Here is a 20,885-nt window from a genome sequence, read left to right as displayed (position 1 = left end):
AAACCAGATGGAAACTATCTCCTTTGAGTTCTCTTTTGTTGGAAGAAATCTCTGGACAGTTGCTCATAGCTTACTCACTGTCTCTGTCTGTGCAATTTCCTTTAATCAGAGTTAAATTTTTCCTCTCTCATGTGAAATGAATAAGGCAGAGTATGTGGAGGTAAAATGAAGACTCATTTCATGTGTTTCAGGTTGGTGCAGTGAGGAAGAAAGTGATTTGTGGCATTAGAAACACATTGCAATCTAAGTCAGCAGGACACTTCCAGAAACTCAGTGTAAACTCAAAGCTGCAGCAAAGGCATTTTTGTAAAGCAGTTCAGATAATGAGACTTCAGGACATTATTGGCAGGATTTTGAGTGGAACAGGGAGGGAGAAGTGCGTCCTTGAGAGGCCACATCTAGAACATGGGGGCATTATTTGCATAAATCATGCCATGTTTGGTGGATTCTGATGGACTGCCCTCAATGTGCTGAGGTTGGAAGTGGCTTGTGAGGTGGAAGAAGTTTCCATAGGAATGCTGAAATGGCAAATGACAAGGCAAAAATTCAGGAAGGTGATTCTGTATGTCAAGGTATGCAGACCAAGAGGGAGGAGAGAGGAGGCTGTGCCTGGGGGGCTGGCAGAGACTTAGCCTGCATCGTTAAGCTGCAGAGAGTATTTTAAAGAAAATTAAAAGTTAATACAAGGGTTTGGTGCTAAGCAGTCTTCTGCTGGCCTCCAAACATGTGAGAAAGCAGTGTTACTTGGATTTTCATAATCAAGCAGGATCTCAGTGGATGTGAGATGGTGGTCCTATCAACTTTCAACTTCCAGAGTTTAATAACAATTTAAATGTCAAAATGCGTAATTTTACTGAGCATTTTAGCAGAAACAAGCACATGCAATGAAGTTGCTTGTGGAGTTACAGAATGAGCCCCAGTTCTTGGTGAATTCAGGTAATTTTTCTGCCCTGTTGTGTCAGGGAGGATCAGGTGAAAAATGCCCTTTCCTCTGGTCCTGAATTCAAGTGAAAAGTAGATAAATATCTTTTGGTGGTGTCATTTTTAAGAGTCCAAAAACTTTATCATACTTTCTTGTAAAGTTTCTAAGTTGCAGTGCTGCTTCAGATAAGGGAAAACCTACCATCTCCTAATCAGGACTTTTCAAAACCACTGGGAGCTACTAATAATTTAGCAAGAAATAAGTAAATAATGGCATGTTTTTCTCTGTAGAGCTCTTGGATCTGCAGTTCAGTAACAGGTAATCCTAAATAAACATGGGTTGCTCTGCTGTTGTGTTACATACTATTTATGTAAAAGATCCTTGTGGGCCTTGCTCTCTAAATTGTTTTCCTTATTTATTCTGTGAGGGAATACATAATATGAAGTTATTACATGTCCTTGATCCAGAGCCCATTTTCAGTTGATGGTGGATTTTTTCCACCAAGTTCCACAACATCTGGTTCACGCCTCATAGGAATTACCTATTCCCTGGAACAATGTACTTTTGCTTTAAAGCCAGGACATTGTTCCAGGGAACAGATAATTTATGTAGCCCTATAGAAGTGTGTGGCACTCTTAGATAAAATGCAAGGTGGTGATTCTCTGTCCTGAAGAGTTCATAATCCAAAACAGGTGAGGGTCGGCCCTGTGGACCAAGAGGAATTTCATGCATCATTTTGGTTTGCTTTTAGCTCTGTCATCATCAAGTTGGTTTCTTTTCTTCTTTTTAAACACTTGGGAATCTCAGTGCTGATGGTAATCTTTCATTCTGAAATTTCTTTGGACAAGAGTGTATCTGTAGCCTTCTCAAGGGCCTGTGAGCAGAGTAGGGTGGGTGATAGGTGAACAATGTGCCTTTAGTGGAATTTGGGTGGAATTCTTGGGACTGCACATGCAGAAGTTGGTGACTGGAAATGATGCACTGCACAGGTCACATCCAAGCTCTTTATTTCAGTGTGCATGTGTTCGTGTGGGCTTTGGGGGAATGCCTGGAGGGGCTCCTCAGCTCTGGCTTTCCTGCCTTTTAGAGTTCATTTGCAGAGCTTGGTTTTGTAGGAAGCACTGAATACTACCAGCCAGCTGTTACTTGTGTGTTTTACTGGTCCTGAGTGTTTAACATCCTTTTATGTTTTATGTTTAGAGTTTCTTCTGTACCTTTTTTAAGCAAACAGAAGTGGTGTTTGCATGCATTTGCCCAGTTGCAGATCCTTAGGGGTTTTTGAGATATCTCTGGATTTAGGCAAAAAGTGTATTTATATGCTTGTGTTTCTCTCACTGCTGAGTCTGTTATTCCCTGACGGTGACATAAATGTGCTTGGAGCTGTGAAGTTGCAACTGGGCATAAGTTTCATGTGTGTACCAAAATCTCTTCTGTTAATTATTAGGATTTCAGGAGTGTAAAGGAAGACTAGTGGTTTCTTTTCATTTTCTTTCCTGTGCTTATGTGTATAATGTTAAAACTATAGCTTCTGATTTTATTAAATAATTAGCACTGTAGAAGTTACTGAGGCCATTTTGGAAGCCTGATGTGGTGAAAGCATTCTTTAAAAACAGGTGATCTTTCAGTCCAGGTATTTGGAAACAGGAGTATAAAGAGACTAAAAAAAACCAAACAAATGCCCAACCAAAGCCAAAAAATACACCCCCTGTGATTATTGGAAGATGTGAAAAATATCTATATCTAACTGTATCTTTAGTCATATTTCTGTTCAAGTCCTCTATGCAGTAGTCATTAATGATTGTGCATTTTTATTTATTTAGGAGGCTCTGGCAGCAAAGGCAGCAAGGAATCTTCCTCAAGCCCTGTTTGCTTTTCTAAGACAGTAAAAGAGCTTGGTTTGCAACATCCTGTGTTTTCTCTTGTATCTTTGAAAAATCTCTTTTCTGTTGTTCTGGGACAAACCTTTGAACTGTTGCAATATTCTTACTTGTGAATATATTAACACAGTGTTCATGTATGCATTTTGTAAGTATAGGTAGTATATTCTGATACAAATAAATTTAATTTTCTCTTTGCAGTAGGTCAGGCTGGAAGTGAATCAGTCTCACTTTTTCATCTCTGAACATGAAGCATATCTAGAGCTTCAAATGCAAGTGGCTTAGGGCATTTTCAGGCATTAAAAATATTAATCATTGACCTGAGACCAAGATGTCTCAAGCTAATTATTATCCACATTCAGGACTAACTTCTGAAGGGCTTTTCATGTGTCTTCAGCCATGACTATTCCCCAGCTGCCTATTTATAGCTGTAGCTCCCCCAGGGCTGTGTTTCCATTTCTGATGGCAGCCAGTGAGTTTCTTGCAGTGTTATTTATCTGGTGGTGAGACCTCGTGAGCTGCTGCTGATCGGACATTATCATGGCTCTGGTCTCTGTTTCAACCACAGCAGCAGCTTGGAGCTGCAGGAGCTGGTTCCACACATTCCACTTTTTCTGGGTAGGAATCAGGATCTGCACTAGCATTAAAATAACCTCTTGATGTAGAGCTTGGCTCATAGCATATGACAAGGATTTATTAAGGCCATACGTTTCCCGAGCTGGCTTCAAGTGCCTGGCTGGGATGGGAGTGCTGGCATCCAGTTTACCCTGAGCTTCCTCTCATTTGGCTTCCTGGGAAGAGGAAGTGACTGCTTGGAGAGGGCAGCGTGGATTAGGGGGCTGAAAGAATGTCAGTGCAAGTTAACATTTGCAGGAAATCTTGGGATTGAGACATTTGTCTCCCTTTTGGCAAAACCCCACCTAGTGGAAAGGAGGCTATTTAGGTTGGATCAGTTTCTCTGAAAAGGTAAATCAAGAATGCTTACTTAACTTTTTGCTTAGTTCAGGCAGAGCTGAGTGGTGGGAAGGCTTCATTTTTGTGGAAAATGGCACTCATCCCATCTGTAGTATAGTGACCATTCTGCTAAGGCAATGGAGTAATTCCAAGGATTTTTGGTTTTTTTTTCATTTCATCTCTCTCCAGTTTCTCCTATGCTGCTTCTGATACAATGAGTACTAGCTTGAGATTTTACCTGTAATATCAAGTTAGTTGATAAAGGTCAGCTTTATGCCACTATATTGCTATACTTAACACTCTGCAAGATCCCTTGCATTGTAAAGCAGTAGAGGAGGAGTGGAGTGGTTTGTCACCACCATCTCAACTGAGGTTCTCAGTGCTTTTCATTCTGAGAGTCAAATCCTCCCTCAGAAGAGAGGAGGGATTTCCTTCTCAGAAATGTTTGCACTTTTACCTTGAGAAAAAAAAAATATAAAGGAGACAAGTATGAGAATGAATCAAATCAAGAATATACACTGGCTTTCTGGCTTGTAAGGAGAATTGCTGGGTTTGATTTCAGAGAGGAGATTTGGATGCATACTGGTGTTTTGAACAGTGTTCTGTGGGGTTTCATTTTTGAGTGATATTTAGAATTTTTATATTACTTGTGTAATTCATTAATGCTGTAGAGACAGATATTTCTATGGATAATTTTTTGCATGCCTATTTTTTTTTGTTTTATGCTTTGTCCTGTATTTAAAACAAATGTGTTACCTGTGACCCTTGACTAGTACTTCCATTGAGGGTAAAATAAACTTTTAATTCAAGTGAAGGACTTCAGTGTTTCTCCATAGGTAAGGGCATTTGATTGATTGGTTTTTACTCTCAACTTTTTTGCTGTACTTGTAAGTTAAGTACCAAGTTCTGTAAACATTTTTGTTGCAGAAGGTTTACTTAATGTAGCTTTTGTATGCAGCAACAATACTGCAATATTTTCTTAAACAAGACCCTTTTTTTAAGAATCATCTTAGTTGTTTTCAGGTGAAGGAAAGGTTAAAAAAAGATGCAGTGTGTATGTGCATGCATGCATCTGTTCTCACCCTTTCTAGGGTAAAAATCCCTTACTGGAAATGGAAACAATAAAAATTCCAAAGCCACATCCATATAGGCAGCTTTCCCAATTCCATCTTTAGTGATTTAGAGCTTTTATGTGCAATCTGAAAGTTTCATTTGTAAAACTGATGTCTTTTACTCTGCTGCCTTTATTGCATTTATACATAATCTGTTCATTAGTTTTAGTATTTAGTATAAAAGTTTGGATACACATTGATCAAAACTAAGAATGAATACATTGCCCATGATGTTAACCTTGACCTCCAATTTTAGCTTCAGGACCTCTTCATCCTGCACATGCTTAATTCTTGGTAAGCTCTTTAGGAATAGCTGTCAATACTTTGTGATGACGGTAAATTTGTTAGAGTCAGCATGGGCTAGGATTAGTCCTTGACAGCAAACAGCCTGTGTGCTGCTCTGGGGAAGCCTCAAACTCTGCACAAAAGTATTGGCCCTGAGAAGTTGTAGGGAGGCATTATTGGTGTTCTACGTAGCTTGACATGACCCTGTATAGCAATATGCAGGTGAGTTTTCCTTCTGTTCCCTTTTTATATATCAATCAGAAACACATCAATGTTTTTTGATAGTTGTTTTAGCATTTAATCAAAACTTGAAATAAAATCAGTTTAGCAGAGATGGACAAGTGAGTAGGTGAAGATCAATTTCCTGCAGTATTAAAGCAAATGACTTGCAGTGTAAGCATGAACAAAAAACATATGGGAGTACTGATCCTTATCCATGCTGCTTATTCCAGACAGTAATGTCTAAAATAATTTACATATTACCTTTTTTCAAGACAAGTAAAACTAGGGAAGAAGGATTAGCCGAGCAGTCACCTTTTCTGAAAGTGTCTGGGTTTCTGACAGTTGGGCTATAAATTGGGAAAATGAGGAGCCCTGCCCTTGAAGACACACAGGCACTCATGTCTGTTGTCCCACTGCTCCTTTCTGTACAGACACACAAGTGCAGCTTGATCCTTGTCCTCCCTGTGCATCCTCTGGTTGTGTGTTTTAAACAGATTGCACCCACACGTGTGCTGTCAGTACTGACAGACTGCAGTCACAGCAAACTTGCTAAAGCATTCTCTGTATTTTATGGTTTTAATTCTGGTCTCTGCATAGGAGATGGAGGTTTTTGCCACACAGGAGCACAAACTGGAAGCTCTGGGCAGTGTAGTCTGGGATGTGGGGTGTCTGGAGCCATGTGCCATTGCTGCTTCTCAGGAACAGCCCCTCCTCCTTACCTGCAGAATTAGGGCTTACACAGTGGGTCAGGCTGTACTGTCCAACTTTGAGTAGTGGCTGTGACAAACTGTGAATTCTTGATTGGAATTGCTTATGTAGGTCATCACCTCAGGGGGAAAGAAACCACAACAGGGCTTGGGATGCAAATCCATTGCTGCACCCAAAATGTTGGCCAGACTTCCACAAGAGCTGCGTACCAGGCTTTGGGCGAAGTTTTGTAATCTCCTTTTTAACTCCTTATACTCAAATTTCCTCACCAACCAGTAGTCCTTGATGCTGCCCTGCTCATGTGCTCTGGGAATGCAAATGCTTTCTCTGGCCTCACCAGTTTTGGAGTTTGAATTCCCAATGGGTAACTTCACACAAACCTCTTTTGAATCTTGTTCTTCCTTCCCATCCTTGTGCTTGCCTTGCTTTCTCCTCCCCCCAAACCAAAAAAAACAACAAACCCTTAAATATAATAATTCTGGTTCCAGCTACACCCATGGCTGTGTTCTTGCTGCCAAAAGTCATGTCCAGGGATTAGTCATCCTCTCAGATTGTGCTGCATCACCTCTTATGCACTGCAAGAGATAGAACTAAGGATCACCCCATGCAGAATTTCACTTGTCTGCTGTGACTCTTCAGGTGTTGTCCTATGGAAATATATTTTTATTTCATTTTCATCTAAGTCATATTCAAATAAACCCTAAGAATAAACTTGTTTATACAGCTGTAAATGCATTTAAACTGAGGGGACTAAGAGAACTTCTCTGAAAGCTGAAGATGCAAGATGAACACTGAAAGTCTGTGAAACCAGGTATTCCAAGCCTAGGCATAACATCTTCATGGTGTAAAATGAGGTTGTCTCTGAGTTACTTTCCCACATGGTATTGAAGTCCAAACTGATTTAATTTTGTTCTTTTCCTCACTTGCCTGGAAAAAGAATTTCACTTAAGTGGGGAAGGAATTCAGACTGGGTAACTGCAGAGACCCACTAGTAGATGCAGATTGCTGTCTGACCCATTTTTCCTTTCACTGTGATTAATACTGGAGGCAGAAAAGGCCAAGATGCCCAAATCCCAAAGGTGGGAGGGTCAGAAATAGGTATCTTACCAACACTAACTATAAAGAATAATACTTTGATTTAATGTGCCTGCTTTAAATGAAGAAGTCTGTTATATATGTTGTTCTTGTTCATCCACTGTGTGTAAAATATTTCCTTTGAATTCTGAAATACTTGTGGGCTTTGGGGGAGTTTTGTTTGGTTGGTTTTGTTGCATTCAGGACATTCCAGTTTGCATCCAAAATCAGCTAAACAAAAAATACAGCATAAGAAAAAATAATTTCTTACTGTCTTAATGTAAAAACTCCCCAAAGTGCTGAAACTATAAACTTTTCAAGCTGGAATACAAGGAAGCCAAAAGCTTGTCTTCCAGCTGCCTTACAGTTACTCTTTTTTTTCTTGAAGGCCCAATGATATGCAGCTAGAGCCAATTTTTTCAGGGTCAGAGTACAGTCTGATTTGTTTTGTTGGTGTCCTCCAGTGTCTTGTCCTCTTCTGTTTTTTCTCCACTGAGAATAGCTTACATATTTTGGCTTGTAAACACTACAATTGCACTTGGGCAAAGGGGAGGAAGGAAAGTTGTAGAAAGACAATTTCTTAGGTTTTCCTTCATTTTGAGAAGAAGCATGAGGTTATTTGTTGGGGATTAAACCTTGCTGACAGGTATGCTGGATCCCTTTGGTCAGCTGATCCCTCAAGGCAAGGCAAGCACTGATTAGTACTCGCTCTATCTCTTATTTTGTGTGGAAATAAGGGAAGCTATGTAGAGGTGCTGTTCTGCAGAGATCATGAACTCTGAGTCATCCCTAGGCTGAATTTCCTCTGAATGTTATGTAACTCAAGTATTTATACAATTGGAATGCATGTAATATGGCTGGAGCACTTGAGAGTTCTCTCTTTCATGTGAGAGCAGAACCCCTGTTCTCAGGCTATGTGGCATAATACTGATTTCACTAATGAGGCAGTTCCATTGCAACATGAACTTGAGGTTGTCATGGAATTACTCCAGATTTCTCAGGGAAAAAAATAAAGTCTTGTCACTTAAAATTGCCTGGGTTTGAATGGTAAAGCTGAAACAAAAAGTTTATGGAACAGTAATCTATGCATTCTTCAGTATCATCTTTACTTCCAAGTTTAACTGCTCTCATAAAAACTCAGTTCGAAGTTTTCCAGAGCTTTGTGACACTCTGCTGTTATAATAAATACAATACAGAAGTAATAACTTAAATTATTACTTCTTAAGTAATTACTTATTTAAGTGGTTTAAGAAGTAAGCAGTGTAGTTTAATTTTTTTAAGTGTTCTTAGGAAAGTTCTGGTTTATTGTAACATTACAGCCTGGAGTTGAATGCTAGCACAGACTGAGCATTTTGATACTTCAGTAAATGTACTTCATTTAAATGCATCCTGACTTTTTTTTTTTTTTTTTGCCTGTCTAAGATAGGAGATAATCTTGTCTTTGTAGAGACCAAATTGAGTTATCTTTTTTGGTCTAATGTGGCAATTTTTAACATTACAAAGAGCTTAAGGATAGTAGATGGCCAAATCACCAGTGGCTGGCAGTCAGACTGCTTTTCCTTTGAAGATCTTATATGCATCTTTCTCATATGTCCCCAGAATGTGCAGCTGTGAAGTTGTGGGCTTTCATTTTATTTTAGTTTAGCATAAGAAACGGGGAGGATTTAATTTCTCCAAGACAGAAGTCTCCAACCTTTATTGAGAGGGTAAAGGACTGATGGGATGTAACACTTGCCTTGAATGACATGCATTCTTCTTCTGTCTCCTCTCTTGTGGTTCCTTTCATGTTGGATCTTCTATAACTCAGTCCTGCACCGTTCTCTGTTTTAGCATCTCCCCTTTGCTTTTAGCCAGTGCCTTCCAATTTTCTGTGCATTTCACTGCCTGTTGCACAATGAAAAAAAAAAAAATCCTCGCCCAAAGCCTTTTATCAGATAAAGAGACAAGTGAATTCTTTGAAACAGCTTTTTTCACATCTGGATTGGAAAATGGTGAAAAGTATATGTATGTTGCTGGTAGAATTTCACCCTCCTGGAAATGTTTTATTTCAGCTGTAACTTATTATCCAATAGTGCTGAAACCAAAAATACAGTATAATGAAGTCGGCTGATGCTTTGTTTTTCCACATGGCATGCTAATCTGGAAGTTGTTGTGGTGTCTTTGGGATTTGGATGTAGAAGATAAGAATTAGGAACTGTTAGGGAAATCTGCCTAATTTTGAATTATACTGTTATGGAAAACATACTGGTATTGTAGCTGTTGATGCATTAGTCTTTTGCTTGCAAGTGACTTTGCTAATTATTTTGACATTTTAATTGTTTTCATTCCCTCATGAGTATGATGAGAGGTATGAGCTCACCATGCTTGTTGATGAGACCTTGGTATAGAAGAGAAGTCCTTTAGCCTCAGTAGACATGCCCAGCATTTCTAGGAGCTGCATTTCCATTCATCTATCTGAAGTCCTTGGTGTCAAGCAGTTCCTTCTCCTGTGTTACAGCTGAGTGGGTTGGTGAAGCTCTGTAGCTCTGTGCCAGGATGAAATTTCAGAATAATCTGCCTGTAATAGGGCTGGTGGAATTGTCACTGAGCCCAAGGCGGCAGCAGAATGAGAGCTGACACTGAGCTAAATGACTGCCTGGTTTTCACAGTGTGAGAGTGTGTGCATAGGTTTTCCCTGTTGGCTGGTTGGAGATGTACAGATAGGTTACACACTGTGTCATATTAAATAAATGCTGTCAAATGTCTGCTCCGACCTGCTAAACTAAATAAAAATTCTGGAGTCTGGATAAGCTTATAATGAGAAGCTGCTTTTGGGTAAAAGTGAGGCAAACCAATATATTTTGACTTATGGAGACTCAGAAAGACTCAATTTAAATATGATAGGCTTTACTTAAGAACCATTTTAAGGTAACTGGAGAAATATTTGTGTTGAATTGTAAAGGTTTGACATTCCCTCAGAGATGGATGTGGAGTCTGCTGTAGCTATTAGTGGTCATTTGAACTTCATGGAAGCTGCTGAGCATTTTGGGTTTGCTCTGTGGAATTCTTTTGAATGATCAGAACTCAGCCATGCTTATTAACAGATAAAAGTTCTCAAGAAAACTAGAGAAGCAGTTCATGGCTTGTGCTATTTAAAAGTAATAATATTTAACAGTTTTAAAAATGGTAAACATCATATTTTCAGAAAATGAATGTATGCTTTTGCAGGAGAAAAATAAAAACTTAATTCTTTGAAAATGCTTTCTTTTTTAATAGATTATGGAAGAAACAAACACACAGATTGCTTGGCCATCAAAGTTGAAGATCGGAGCAAAATCGAAAAAAGGTATTTTACTTTGCTCTTTTTATGGGGTGGGATTTGTTGTTAGCATAGTGAGAACCATAGAATAAAGAATTAGATTTTTAGAGTCACACATCAATACTGGTCACCTGAAGTATTTCCATTTCAGTCTGCTGTTTCTTATAGAAATTTCTTGTTGAAGTTATCTTGGCTTTATATAGGTATTTGATACACCAAGCCATTTTAAGGAGCTTGCAATTCTGTGAGTATTTATTTAATCAAAACTGCTGTATTAAGCATGTGTGCCTTCTGCTGTACGATTCTGTATCTAATCAGAACAGTTTCTTTATTTTACAGCAGTCAAAACCAGTGTTTCTGGTAACATTTTAGATGAGTGGGTGTTTTGTGGGGTTTTGTGTTTGTTTCTGTAGAGAACAAAGATGAGTGTTGGCCAAGCCCAGCAGAACAGTAAATATTCATTGTGTCCCTGACAGGGACAGCCTGCACACTCTTTTGGGTTCTCTAAGAAACCTAAGTGGAGCTGTTTCTTAGGCATGACCAGTATTGTGGTTTAAATTATGTTTCTTTTGGAAGTCCGGCCTGTTAGTGTGAGTTAAGTATACAGTCTGGACATCTCTCTTTGAAATAAACCTTCTTGTTCTGTTCTTAAGGAGTCATAGCTGTGACTGTTGAAAGCAACACTTAATTTCTCTTCTGCATAAGAAATGGAAGTGGGAACAATGCATGCATTTCTGTCCAGGCTGATACATATTTAAAAACCAAGAAAATGAACTTCAAATAATTTCTCTCCATGTTATATATAGAGTGTATAGGTGGAGGTGTGGGCTACCCTTAGTAAATTAATGACATCTCTTGGGAAGAAAAATGACCTTTTTAGAAAGGTGCAGGATTAATAAAATTTTTATGATGTAAAGTGAGATTGTTTCTGAGGTACTTTGCCACATGGTGTTAAAGTCCAAATTGATTTCATTTTTTCTTTTCCCCACTTGCATGGAAAAAGAATCTTGCTAAAATGGGGAAGGAATTAATACTGGGGAAAATGCAGGTGTTTTGTATATAGGCATTAATGTGTGCAACTAACATTTCTAGTAATGCAGGAGTGACAAGGTCTCTGTGCAAACCTGGGGAGTTCTGTGTGCCCTCTCCTTGGGGTGCTGGGAATTGATGCACACCTGATGCTCCTCAGCAAGCTGAGGCACAAGAGGTTGTTTTTCTTCTGAGGATAGAAAAGAAAAAATAAAGTGGTGCCTGTAACTTCCCCCCCTAATTTAAGTGGGCTTGGTTCTGAAGATGAAAAGCATGAATGAAAGGCAAAAAAAGAGGGGTAAGAGAGGTGGTTGGCTGGCTTCTGCATTGGTACTTGGAGGTGCAGCTTTAAATTAAATTAATTAAACCTATTTATTAGTGACTTCAAGTAGAAGATAATGTGGTGAAGCTCTATCAATACATGGAATGAATTTGAGTACCATGGGAAATAAAACAGCTAAAAGAGTTATGGGCTGATAAAAGTAAAAACTGAGGAAAGGGAACACATATTCCAGCTGGGCACACTGAGTGAATCTGCAGTGGGAATGATTATCCTGCAAAGTCCCTGTGCCAAAAGAAACTTTAGATAGTGAGATAGTAATGGGCTGTAAACAAGACATTTTAGCAATATGCTGAACTATTAAAAAAAGTGTTTCAAATGCCTGTGGATTTCAGGGTGGCTCTAAAGACTTAAACCACTCTCTGGCCAGCTCTGGTGTGCTGGGTTGTGTGTATATACACCTAAGATAGTAAATTGCAGCCTGTGTGCAAAGAGCCCCTTAACCCTGAGGTTCCTATTTCTTGTGAAATAAGGTGCAGTTTATATGATCTGTTTACACTTAATACCAATTGTTTGCAATTCTATAAGTTTCCATTTGCAGATACAGCAGCTGTTTATATAGGGGTAAATATTCCAAGTGTTTAACATAATCTTAGCTTCACTTAATGACATTTTCTGATTGAGAGGAGAGTCTGCAACAAATAACTGGCTGGCTCTGCAGGGACTTGACCTCAGAACATGGTCTGCCTGCCTCCTTGGCTGGGGCTGAGCCTGAGTCACTCATGAGGGAGCAGCAGCTATGGATGGACAGTGCTTTACCCCAGCCCCACGCTGCACCCAGGCATCACCCAGACATCCCAGATTTTTTATATTTTTTGTATCGTTTTGCAATATAATCTGCTTGTGGTTTCAGCAGCTTCAGATCCTGTGTGTTATGGCCTTAGGTCATTCACAGCTTTCCTCCCAATACAGGGGAAAAACAGTTGTTAGGAAAACATTGCTTTTCTTCCTGTGATAGTGGTCAGTCTGTCATGAAGCACTCAGGGCTCAATGGTGTCGTTCTTCTCACTGCTGGTGACGGTTTTAATTAGACACTACTGATTCTAAATCAATACGAAGAAACCACGTTTTGTTTTGAATTGAAACACAAAGATATTGAAATTTACAGCCAAAGTGTACATAGTAAGATTCAGCAAGGATGAGGATGAAGAATAAGTTCTCTAAAAGATCCAGAATCTTTTGTGATCTTTTAGAAAAAAATGTGCTATAGTGAAGCTTAAGCACCAAGAGTAGATGACTTGTGAACCTTTGTATCATTTCTTTTCTCTTATATGGATTACAACTTTTAAATTGATGAGTCCAAAATTCTATATTTTAAGCATCATAGTGGTAATTCATTAACTTACACTTGATAAATATTTTCTGAAGGGGTTTTTGAGTTGCAAAAGACTAATGTCTGAATTAGGCATAAGCAGATTTAAAAAATTTGCTAATTCAAATTCATTATTTAATGTGTTTTCTAAAACACATCATCACAAAGCTAAATTTTAAAAAAAACTATTATCAACTCTCAACAGTTTCATAAGAGCAAAACAGGAATTTCCTGGTTTTAATGAACACCAGATGCTGTAGCCTTACTCTAGTGATGCAGAGGGTTAAAGCATTTTGAAATAAATGTTTAGAAAACACACAAACATATAAATCTTCCACAGCATCTTAAAGCAACCCATTTGTTCAGGTTGCCAAATAGATCCCATAACATGCAGGATTTAGGGAGGGAAGTGAACAATTTAAAGCTTTTCAGGACTGATTCCATCAGTAATGAAAGAATTGGCACTGGCAGGGTTTGCTCTGCTTGGCACTGATGCTGTAGAGCTCAGGGTGTATCAAAGCCTCATGTTCTGGAGGTTTGGGATCTTCTCTAGTCTGGTGAATTAAAGAACAATTTGAGGGACAGTAATTTTGGCTCTCAACATGCCTTTTCACTCTGTTGTAGTTACTGTTCCTTTGGAATGCTGTTAATTGTCTTTTAAAGATTTATTCAGTGGTATGAAAGCATGAGTAGATTGCCAATCTACCCATCAGATCAGATGCTGTAGTTCCACAAACATTTTCCAAGCAGGCATAAGATGATGGGATTTTCCTTCTCCCTTTCTGAAATACTGTCTTGTTCTTGTTGTCCAGCCCTTTCTGCTGTCATTGGTGCTCACATGGGGGACCAGAGTGACTGTTCCTAAAGTCTAGCCATGGATAATTTTTACTTTTGCAGAGGGAGTGTTCTTGTTCATTTGCTAGGTGTCTGAACCCTCACTATGCATGCTCATGTGTTTCCCCATCTGTTTGTATGGAACTGGAATGCTGAATGCCTTGGAAGCAGGTGAATGTCATGTCAACCAGCAGCAGTGCTTGTGGATGCACAGTGAAGCTGTTCTTTAGGAAATGGATGTATGGGAGTTCAGATTTCACCTATATTCCTTACTAATTTTTATTTCTAAATTCTCCCTCCCCCATACCCCTGTGTCCCTTTGCATTCCAACAGCCACAAAGAGGTTGTGGGATGTGTGTGCTCAGAATGCAGCTTGGAATAACTTTTTGGGAACAGCCACCATAAGAATCCCTTCAGCTCTTGGAAACTTAATGGCTCTAAGCAGGAAGATGATCAGAGAGTTGGAGCAAGGAATATTTTAATATGTTAAAACAGATGGTAAGGGGAAATGCAAAATAAATTGAACTTGCAGAGCAGGTAGAAGTCTGGGGTCTCTTCCATCATTCATTTCTAAAAAGGACTTCTCTTGCTCTTTTTTCTTCTTCTTACTCCCATATTTTCATTCCTCTTCTATTTTCTTTAGTCTCCAGCTCTTTTTAATCTGTATCATATCTTGAAATTACCAATTTATTTTCTTTCTTTCTTGAGCTTCATTATTTTATTTTACTCCTCTTATTTGCTGTTTCTGGCATTGTGACTTTTTGTTTTGCTTTTTTTCTGTTTTTCCTCTCTTATCACTGATGCATTTTAAGTTGGTCAATAAAAATCTATTTGTGCTTTTTCCATTTGATTTTACTTTTTACCAATTCTTTCATCTTTTTTAATAACTTCAAAAAATTTGAACTAGCTTTTGTTATCAAAGCATTTCGTACATGCTTTTTTTCATTAGCATATCTCCAACACAAGTACAGAGCATGTTAAATTCATATCCAAGGAGAACAGCAAAGTACTGGAGGTACTGGAAGGAAGGCAGCAATAACTGGCATTGGGCACTGCTTACACTTTTGGTTACACTGGCAATTTGGTTTCTTATTTTTCTATTAACTTTGCCTTTTGCAAATTACCTTGTAAGCCAAGTGCAGCTGTTTCCCTCTTTGCATCCTGAGCTGTGAAGGTAACATGCACAATGAAGTTAATACCCAATACCAAGCTTGAGACAAATAACTTCAGCCAAATCAGTAAAAGCTGACTCTGGTTTATTGGAATGTTGTTTAGGTGCAAGGGAAGCATTCTGCCTATTTCAGGAGGCGTTGTGATAAAAGGTAGAGCCTCCTCTTTTGTTAAAACAAATGTCACTGCTTAGTGAACTCAAGGCCAAACTTGTGAGTTACTGCCTTAGATATCTAGAGTAAGCTAAAATGTTTGTCCTTTCAGACCTTTAAATCCATTTTCAGTTGTTTCCCAGTACTGTGATAGAAGCTGAAGTTTATATTTTCAGTTGAAACAGGGAGGGAGAGAACCAAGAACTGCGGTGTCAGGCTGTGCAGCCTTAGGACAGTGTGCAGATAAAATGCCAGGTGATTTCTTCTTTTGCCATAGGCTTTCTGATAAATCTGATTTTAGGCTTTTTAGATAATTTCTTTCCAAAATACCTGATTTTCTCAATTCAGTTTGTCAATGCAATCTTTTTTGAGAAGAGTGTGAACTGCTTTTAAAGCTAAACCTCTAGCAGTACAATATCCCAGGAGTGGTTAATCTATGAGTAGTTCAGAGTTGTGCCTGCCAGTTCAGCATCCCATTGCAAGCACTTCATCATTTACACACGTGTTCCATGGAGGGATTACATCACTGCTTAAAGCACAAGTGCATCATAAGTTATGCAATATTGCTCTTTGTGCTGCAGCTGAGCTGAATCCCACATTTGTACAGAGCAGAGACTCAGGACTCAGGAATTCCACACTGCAAAAAACCCACCTCGGCTTAATGGATGTGAGTAGGACTTTGTCAATGCTTCTGTCCAAACCCAGTATTTTGTTATTAAATATCAGTGATAGTAGAAGAGTTAATAACCCTCCACAACATCGTTATCTAGGAGTCTTGTGACCTTTAAACATAATTGTAACCTCTTGTAGCATGTCTGGGAGTCTCTAGAGTTTTCTTCCCCCCAGGAAACACCCAGCCAACCAAAAACCACAACTCCAAAGCCTCCACCAAACCAAAACACCCCTAAGGAAACCAGAGAGCTCAATGAGGCAGATGTTGAGAAACTTGAGTAGAGGGAAAAGAACTTGTGTGGTATCAAGGGGGTTTGAACCTTTTCTTCAGGAGATTGTCATTGCATTGATGGTATTTTGTAGTAAATGCAAAGTTTGGTGGAATTAATAGATTTCTCTGCTTTCTTATCACTGGGATTGCTGAAAGACTGAAAGGATTTTGGTCTAGGCCACTAGATTTACATTACATACTTCATCTTTTCTAAATACCAGGTGTCTTGGTGTTCTTCAGATGCTGGCATGTCTGCGAAGGGCAGTTATATAACTTGAAATTTCCCCAAGAAATTAGCCAAGTCCTAGTTCAGTCAAATAAACATAAAAGCAACTTGAAAATTCCTAATAGTTTAGGCTATTTGCTTCTTTGTCTTATGCAACTCCTAAGCAGATAATGCTGTGCTCTGTGTGGTTGTGTGCATATCTTCCCTGGAGGAGTGGTGAAGAATTGGGAAATTGGAACAGGGAAGTGGTGGAGTTGCCATCTTTGGAAGGCTTCAAAAAAACCAAAAACTAAGCAGTCATGGCACTCACTGCCATGGCTTAATTGACAAGGTGGTGTTCAGTCAAAGGTTGGACTTCATGATCTTGGAGGTCTTTTCCAGCCTTAAAGATCCTGTGATTCCATATAAAATAATGACTGTTTAGGATCACCTTATTTTTTAGGTCTTGGGTGTTTCCCTTTTCTTTAAGGTTTTACATACATGTTACTCCTTCTTAATATAGTTGCAGCCATAACAGAGGGTTTCATTGGTTTCCTTAAATGACTGACTTCTTCTGGGCCAAAGAGGCATTAGTTATTTTTTTCCTTTTTTCACACTGTATATATATTATGCCTGTTTTTAATTTTGTTAAAAAGTGATTTGGAACTAGTGGTGTTGTGGAAAACCCACAGAAATTAAAGATTGGGGATTTCAGAGATGGTTTAAGTTGCATGAAAACATTTTCTTACAGAAGCTACTCTTCTTAGTTATGGTAGATTTATTCCTAATTATTTCAGTATAGAAGTGAATCTTGCTACTTTCTTAAAAACTATGCCCAAGTAAAATGTGAGGTAAAAGTACTCATGTTAATGGGATTAAAAGCCCTCCTATAATTTCATTCACTTCTAAAATTGCAATCTTTTCCTTTGTAGCCATATATAACCTCTAAAAGTGCATTAAAATGTTGTAAATAATAGGAAACAGAACTTCAGGTGCTGGAATTGCTTGTGTGCCTGTCACTACTTGCCTGTGTTACTGATTTATCAATCTTAAAGGAAAACACTCTACTGTAAATCACTGTAGATGGAATTGATGTTTTGTGTTGCTTTAAATTCAGCAAGGCACTGAGTTTTACTTTGCACCTGAGTCTTAAATGCTGAATCAGCCCCACCTGGGAAGGTCACACAGCATCCCAGGACTACCAAGTGCTGTTAATGAATTAAGGACTCTGAGGTTTTTCATAGGTTGGGTCAACTCCTGCTCTTGACCTACTTTCATATCTTTGTGTGCTGTTTCTAGTTACAATAAAACCCCAAAACCAAACCTGATCAAGTGAATGTGTGATATAATCAACTAATTTTCCTACCTTAAATTCTGTGCTATGAATAGCCACTTAATTGGTTTAGAGCCTTATGCTCCAATTAAAAAGGGTAGGGTAATTAATCAGGTCCTTCGAGACCTGCAGTGATGGGTGGAGTTTTTCTTACAAAGTTTTTCTTACAAACTTGAGCTTCTCACCCACTAAGATACTTTTGAAAACTGTGCCACCAGAAAGGCTGTACCCTAACTCTTGCTAGGAACCAAACATGTATGGAGTGATGACTCTTCCTGTTCCTTTAGCTAGGGATGAAGGGACGTAGAGTGATGGAGAGAAGAGAGCATCTAAACCTCTCAAGTGCCTGGATGCTTAAGCACACAGAGGTAACTTTTGTATTGGTCTCTTATTAAGGTTTAATTCGTTTAGTCTTAGCACTGATTTCAGCGTGCACATCAGTAGAAGTGTTGGCTCAACTTGCTCCAAGTTATCCTTCAGCTTAGTGAGAATGTTATGTACTTTATCCCAGCTGGAGCTCTGCCAGCCACTCAAACCTGCTGCTGCTCTGGAGCCTTCCTTTACTCATGTGGTTCCCCACCCTTAAAGCCAAGGAAACAGCCCCTGTCCCTACCTGATGCAATGATGTGAGGGAGGTGGTGGTTGGATGGCTGCTGTGGGCCCCTGCTCCCTCAGGAGAGGAGCTTTTCACCTGGTCTCGCAGTGAGCAACAGAAAGGTGCTGCAGGATGGGCTTGGATGGATGGAGTTCACTTCGTGAGTCTTTCCCAGCTGCAAATGGAAAGGGGATCCCAGTGCACCAGTTTGAGACACCTCCATGTAATAGCAGCAGGCCCAATGGGTTTTGATCACCAGACCCCAGGACAGGTTTATTCCACATGTGAATAATTGCAAAGGTGCACTCACCTGTGCCTTTTCCAAGCACTTGCAAAGGCAAGACTCGTAACTACTTCTGCTAGAAACAAAATCAGGGAGACATGATTGTTTTCACAGCTGGCAAACACCATTGTGGTCTTCCCTGTCTCTCCTGCCTTGCTGCATGCTTGCAGGCTGTCCCCTGCCTCCATGGCTCCCTGCTAGGCAGCCCAGCCCTGCAGCCTGGCATGCCCTGGTGCCAGTCCCACTGACGCAGGGGGCATTCAGGGCCGCTGCCTTGTGGGGGCCAGTGCTCCTTTGTCAGCAGAATTTTTCCTGAAGCTGCTTAGTTTTGGTTCCCAAGGTGTAAAGTTTTGGGTCTGACTTTATACCAGTTCAGTAAAGTTTTTCTCAAAAATCTTGGCATTTAAAAACCTTTTCCTTGTTGGTGCCCATGACAACAGAACTGTTGGTTTGGGTATTCTGTGTCAGCTCTCTGTGTGTGCAGCAAAATTCCTTTGCAGTTCTTATTTGACCTCACTAAAAACAGGAAAAAACATTCACCCTGTTATGCAATTGTCCAGCTAAGGACTGTGTATATAAGTAGATTTCTTTACAAAAGGTTCTGCTCATATCTTCAAAGTAGATGAATTGCACATATGATTCTGCAATGTAATTGAAAGTTGCTCATGCCAAGAGTGCTCTGCAAAGGGTGCTCTGCAATGTTTCTTGAGAATACTGGCAGTGTTTGGGGAGGGGGAGTAACATGGTTTCTTATCTATGCAGTTGCTTCACAAAATAAAATTTCAGTCAGATCTGGTAAAGGGTCTGGGAAGTTAGAAGTTTTTTCTGTTCCTTAGAGTGGCATTAAGCTTATTTTTGTTCGACCTTGTTACAGCAAAACTAATGCTATTTGTATTACTCTAGTGTTTTTTCCTTCAGAGAAAGGATTATTCATCCTCTTGAGTATTTTTCATGAGAGAAGATGAACTCTTGGTGTTAACTGTCCATAGTACATTTTTGTTCTTTTGTCACCATGTACTTTTTCTTGGGTTTGGTTGGAGAAGTGTTAAAAAGGCCAAGTGTCATGTTTCATTTTTTTAGAGTATGACATACTCCTGCTACCATGTGTTTCAATCCCAATGGCTGAGAAGGCATAAAGGGATGCTGAGAAGTTCTTGCTGCCAAAATAATGCATTACTGAATGAAAATATCTGACACTAATATGAGTAACTGAGGGTGCTAATTTCAACACACCAATGATGCATTAAGCACAATTAAGCATTATTCAGTAAGTGGCAATGATATGTCAGGTTAGCAAACAGGACTTGAATTCTTGTTTTGGTTTGGAACAAAAAATGCTTTGAGTGGAGGAGGCCAGAACCCTCCAGCTCTCAAAAGCTTAGAGAAACAAAGATGCATGATGGAAATCTACTTAAGAGTCTTGTCACAGTTTGAAGGAAAAAAATATCATATGCCCTTGAATATTACTGGGGAGAACACTACATTTTTATACTCTGAAGCAATTATACCTAATGTGTGATATTCTGTAGCTGACAAAAAAAATTATAGTCTTTTCAGGTTATGATACAGTGTTTCTGTAGTTTCCCCAAAGAGCCTTTCCAGGGGACAGGAGCACTTTCAGGTAGGGCTGGATGCTGCATTCCCTGCTCCAACCCTGATGAAGCCCCAGAAAAACCTTCTGAAATTACAGTGTGCATGAGTATCATCCTCCCCCTGCAAATTGGATGTATTACTAGTAAAATTGTGATATTTTTGTGTGCTTTGATTTCAAGCATTCTAAATATAGACAGAGTCTGTGCCAGAGGCAAAGTGCAAACTTACAAAACCATCATTGATAGAAATTCTGGTCTCTTTAATGACTTCCTCTGGAAGCTGTAATTTGAATCAGGATTTTTCTGAAGTAGCAGTAGGAGGGAATATCTGAAAAATAGCTGTAATAGAGTTTTCAGAATTTTAGACTTTTTCATCTGTACAAACTTAACCTTGCATAAAACTGTGCTGGTCATTTAATTCCATGATTACTTGGCAAGATTATTTTGTCTGTAAAGGAAGTCAAATCTAAATTGAACAAATTCCCGGGCATAGCTGGTGTTCTGGTGATTTTTTTGGTCCAGATTTTTAATGTTTAAAAAACTTTGTGTTTTTATGGTAAATGCTTGTTAAGCACCCTGGTAGTTTTGTCTTTGGAATTGGGTTCGTTTAGCTGGGGAGACCAAAACCTTCTGGCAATGCTCACC

General features: G+C 39.2%; 1 protein-coding gene across 2 annotated transcripts in view; it reads left to right on the top strand.

The window, feature by feature from the left end:
• BICC1 (BicC family RNA binding protein 1) overlaps positions 1–20,885 on the top strand; it is an 89,799-nt gene that overhangs the window by 34,319 nt on the left and 34,595 nt on the right. The window contains exon 3 of one of the 2 annotated variants that reach the window (XM_058029567.1): positions 10,410–10,479. In XM_058029567.1, the coding sequence (XP_057885550.1) occupies positions 10,410–10,479 (70 nt within the window). Of the gene's footprint in view, positions 1–10,407; positions 10,480–20,885 lie in introns of those variants that run through there. The other variant, XM_058029568.1, reaches the window with a different exon arrangement.

This window comes from Melospiza georgiana, chromosome 8 (assembly GCF_028018845.1).
Source record: "Melospiza georgiana isolate bMelGeo1 chromosome 8, bMelGeo1.pri, whole genome shotgun sequence".
NCBI classification, from domain to species: Eukaryota; Metazoa; Chordata; class Aves; order Passeriformes; family Passerellidae; genus Melospiza; species Melospiza georgiana.
This window is presented reverse-complemented; position numbering and strand designations above follow the sequence as displayed.